The sequence below is a fragment of the Mandrillus leucophaeus genome, unplaced genomic scaffold (genome assembly GCF_000951045.1).
Source record: "Mandrillus leucophaeus isolate KB7577 unplaced genomic scaffold, Mleu.le_1.0 Scaffold168, whole genome shotgun sequence".
Taxonomy (NCBI): domain Eukaryota; kingdom Metazoa; phylum Chordata; class Mammalia; order Primates; family Cercopithecidae; genus Mandrillus; species Mandrillus leucophaeus.
The window spans coordinates 1,951,351-1,955,490 of record NW_012101676.1 but is presented as its reverse complement, the minus strand read 5'-3'; the positions used below and the strand labels follow the sequence as shown (position 1 = coordinate 1,955,490).

Genomic DNA, 4,140 nt, shown 5'->3' with positions numbered 1-4,140 from the left:
CTCCAGCCTGGGTGACAGAGCGAGACTCTGTCTCAAAAGAAAAAAAAAACCTATTTGCTTGAAAATGTTGCCATAAACTAGTGATACAACTAATTATGAATAAAAATTCTCTTGAAAGGACAGCGTAATCTTGAAGTTCTTATAGAGTGCCGCCTAAGAACATATATCTATTAAATAAGCTAGCTTTCTTAGTAGAAAATTGTAGTAATAATACTGTTAATACTTTTGTTATCTCTTTTGTCCTTTGATTCTTACATTGTCTAAGAGAAAAAGATACTAGGAGTTATGATTAGAAAGAATTTAAGTCAATATTGAGCAAACAACTAGTATATATTTTATAACAACAACAAGTTGGCATCTGTTTTTTAGGTTGTTTTGAAAAATCTGGTAGGCACACATGTAAACTCGTGTTTGCAATCTTTATAGCTGCAGAAGATCATAAGTAAACAAGATGACGTGATGACAGTGAATACTAATGAAACTGGATGTCAGGTATGTACAGATGATTTCCAAACAATTGATATTTATAATAGCTACTCTATTCTGTTTGTTCAGATAGTCCCGGTAGTTACCAATAGATTTGGTATCAGCAACTTCATTTTTTTAATAGTCATGCACCACATAACTTTATAGTCAACAGCAGACTGCATATACGTGGTGGTCTGAACAATAGGCTACGCTGTCTAGCAGAGGTGTGTAGTGGGGTATGCCATCAAGGTTTGTGTAAGTACACTCTGATGTTCGCACAGTGACAATCACTTAACAATGCATTTCCCAGCAATATATGACTGTATTTTAAATATATGTACTATATTTACATGTTCCTGAACTCAGGTGGTGCACAGGAGTGTGTAGGTAGAACAGAATTTCCCTCCCAATCACACAGTTCTCCTCCCTGGGCAATTAGTGCTTTTCAGTTTCTTGTGTATTCTTCAGAGAGATTTTTATGCATATATAAGTATACATGTAAATAAGTAGATACATCCATATTATTTTTTCTGTTTTAATATAAGCAGTAACATACTATACATTGTTCCACACTCTTCTTTTTTAAGTTAATATATGTAAAAATGTCTTTTTTTTTTTTTTGAGATACAGAGTCTCACTCAGTCTCCCAGGCTAGAGTGCAGTGGCGCGATCTTGGCTCACTGCAACCTTCACCTTCCCAGTTCAAGCGATTCCCCTGCCTCTGCGTCCCAAGAAGCTGGGATTACAGGCGCATGCCACCCACACCCAGCTAATTTTTTGTATTTAGTAGAGACAGGATTTCACCATGTTGGTCAGGCTGGTCTCAAACTCCTGACCTCATGTGATCCGCCCACCTCGGCCTCCCAGATTGCTGGGATTACAGGTGTGAGCTACTGTGCCCCGCCCGTACTTTTTTAAAAAGCACTCATTAAAACAAATAGGGCATGGAGGTGGGCATTGAACTTGGTAAAGAGCATCTACAAAAAACCTGCAGGTAACGTACTTATTGATGAAAGACCGAATTATTTTCTGCTAACATCAGGAGCAAGGCAAGGATGTTCATTCTTGCTACTCTTGTTCAATACAGTGTTGAAAGTTCTAGCCACTTCAATAAGGCAAGACAAGGAAATAAAAGGCCTACTGACTGGAAAGTTAGAAATGGAACAGTCTCTTTTCATAGATGGCATTGTCTCTGTAGAAACTCCCAAGGAATCTGCAAAAAAAAAAATCACAAAACAAAACTTCTAGAGCTAATAATTGATTTTAGGAAAGTCATCAGGTACAAGAAAAATGTACAAAAATCAGTCACATGTGTATATACTATCAGTGAACACCAGGGACACTAAAATTTTAAATATAATACCATTTACAATTTTCAAAAAGTAGTGAAATTTCTTCAGCAAATGTTGCTGGTACAACTGGATATCTATGTGTAAAAGAATAAAGTTGGATTCCTATCTCACACCATATATAAAAATTAATTGAAATGGATGTAAGAGCTAAACTTACAGAACTCTTAGAAGAAGACATAAGAGCAAAGCTTCATGGCACTGGATTTGGCAACAGTTTTTAGATAATGATTTCTACAATCACAAGCAACAGAAGAAAAAGTAGATATATTGGATGTCATCAAAATTAAAAATTTGTCACTTTGGGAGTCTGAGGGGCAGATCACGAGGTCAGGAGATCGAGACCATCCTGGCTAACACGGTGAAACCCTGTCTCTACTAAAAATACAAAAAATTAATCGGGCCTGGTGGCGGGCACCTGTAGTCCCAACTATTCAGGAGACTGAGGCAGGAGAATGGCGTGAACCCAGGAGGCGGAGCTCGCAGGGAGCCTAGATCAAGCCACTGCACTCCAGCCTGGGTGACAGAGTGAGACTCCATCTCAAAAAAAAAAAAAAAGAAAGAAAAAATTAAAAATTTGTGTTCATCAGAGGACACAATCAAGAGTGTGAAAAGATAACGTAATGGAAGAAGATACTTGCAAATCACATATCTAATAAGGGTCTACTATCAGTATATATAAAGAACTCTTCTTACAGTTCAACAACAAAGTGATTAACAACCCAATTAAAAACAAGACAAAGGACTTCTAATATTTCTCCAAAGAAAACAGGCAAAAACAAGCACATAAAAGGATACTCGCACCTTTAATCATTAGTGCAATGCAAATTAAAACCATAGGGAGATATACAACCTTCCAAATGACTAAAAACAAACCACTGACACACTGAATGGTTGCAAGGATGAGAGAAACTGAATCACTCATTGCTAGTGGGAATGTAAAACCACCACTCTGGAAAATGTGATTGTGCTCCTGGGATTGTACCCCAGAGAGATTAAAACCTATGTTCGTACACAGATGTTCTTAGCAGCTCAATTTGGCAGCATCCAGCCCAAACTGGAAACAATCTAGATACCTTTTGGTGAATAAACTGTGGGACTCCATTACCATGAAATACTGCTCTGCAATAAGAAGAAACACAATTGATATGGCAAAAGATACAGCAACCTGAATGAGTCTCCAGAGAGTTATGCTGAGAAAAAAAAAAAAATGCCAGTACTGAAAAGTTACAAACTGTATGATTCTGTTTATATAACATGTTTGAAATGACAACATTATGGAAATGGAGAATTCATTAATAGTTGTCAGAGGGTGGGAGTTACAAACTGATTAAAAGTTACAAACTGTATGATTCTGTTTATATAACATGTTTGAAATGACAACATTATGGAAATGGAGAATTCATTAATAGTTGTCAGAGGGTGGGAGCTGCAGGAAAGCTGATGTGGCTATAAAAGCAACCTGAGGGATCCTTGTGGTGAAGGAATATTCTGTATGTTGACTGTGAAGTTGTGATATTTTATCATAGTTGTGTAAGATGCTTCTATTGGAGGATCCTGAGCAAAGGCAGAGGATCTTTTTGTATTGTTTCTTACTTACCATTGCATGTGTGAAATCTGTGGTTATCTCAACATAAAAAGGTAGTTTCTTTAAAGGTCTCGTGAGGAATACTCATTTGTTCCTTGGGTTATCAGTTCTTCTAGACTGGGTTTTTGTGCCTTTTGCCTGATTTGTTCTTTTGCTATTTCTTGCTACAGTGTCTTTGTATAGTTGTCATGCCTTATGTTTTCCGCATGCTCATGCTCTGTCCAGAGCCTCTCTGCTCTGGTAGGGCACGAATGAGAGTCTCCGTAATACTCTTCCCACCCTAGCCAGAACTAATTTATCTTTTCCCCTGAGCTACAGGGGATGCATTTTGCTCCACCATTTTGCATACTAAAGGAGAGAAGGGAGTTCCCTGGTCTAAATGTAACCCTTACTAGAGCACCTAGACTCCACTGTCTCTCTGTGATTCTGTTAAAATGTCCCAGACCACAGCCCACTCCACCCTCCAAGGTATATCCCATTCTGATGATTCCCTCAGTTTAACATAGTGCCCTGAAAGATAGAAGCCCCTGAAGCCCTTCTTCACTCTGCTCAAGTCCCACCAAGCTCCAGGGAGGACCTTCTACTGAAGAGTTTGCCATGACTTGTCTCAGGGTTGTCTTCTCACCCTGTTCATCTACTTATCACAGAATTCAAGGTTTTGATGAATTCTCTACTTCTGAGAAGCAGGGTTGGGGGTGGTGGTAGGATTAGGAGACACACTAGACTGTCCCACAC

The 4,140-nt window shown here is 38.5% G+C and overlaps 1 protein-coding gene across 1 annotated transcript in view; it reads left to right on the top strand.

Moving 5' to 3' along the window:
* MICU2 (mitochondrial calcium uptake 2) overlaps positions 1–4,140 on the top strand; it is a 92,063-nt gene that overhangs the window by 69,142 nt on the left and 18,781 nt on the right. Inside the window, exon 7 of the mRNA XM_011976538.1 lies at positions 427–492. Coding sequence (XP_011831928.1) covers positions 427–492 — 66 coding nt within the window. The remainder of the gene's footprint in view (positions 1–426; positions 493–4,140) is intronic.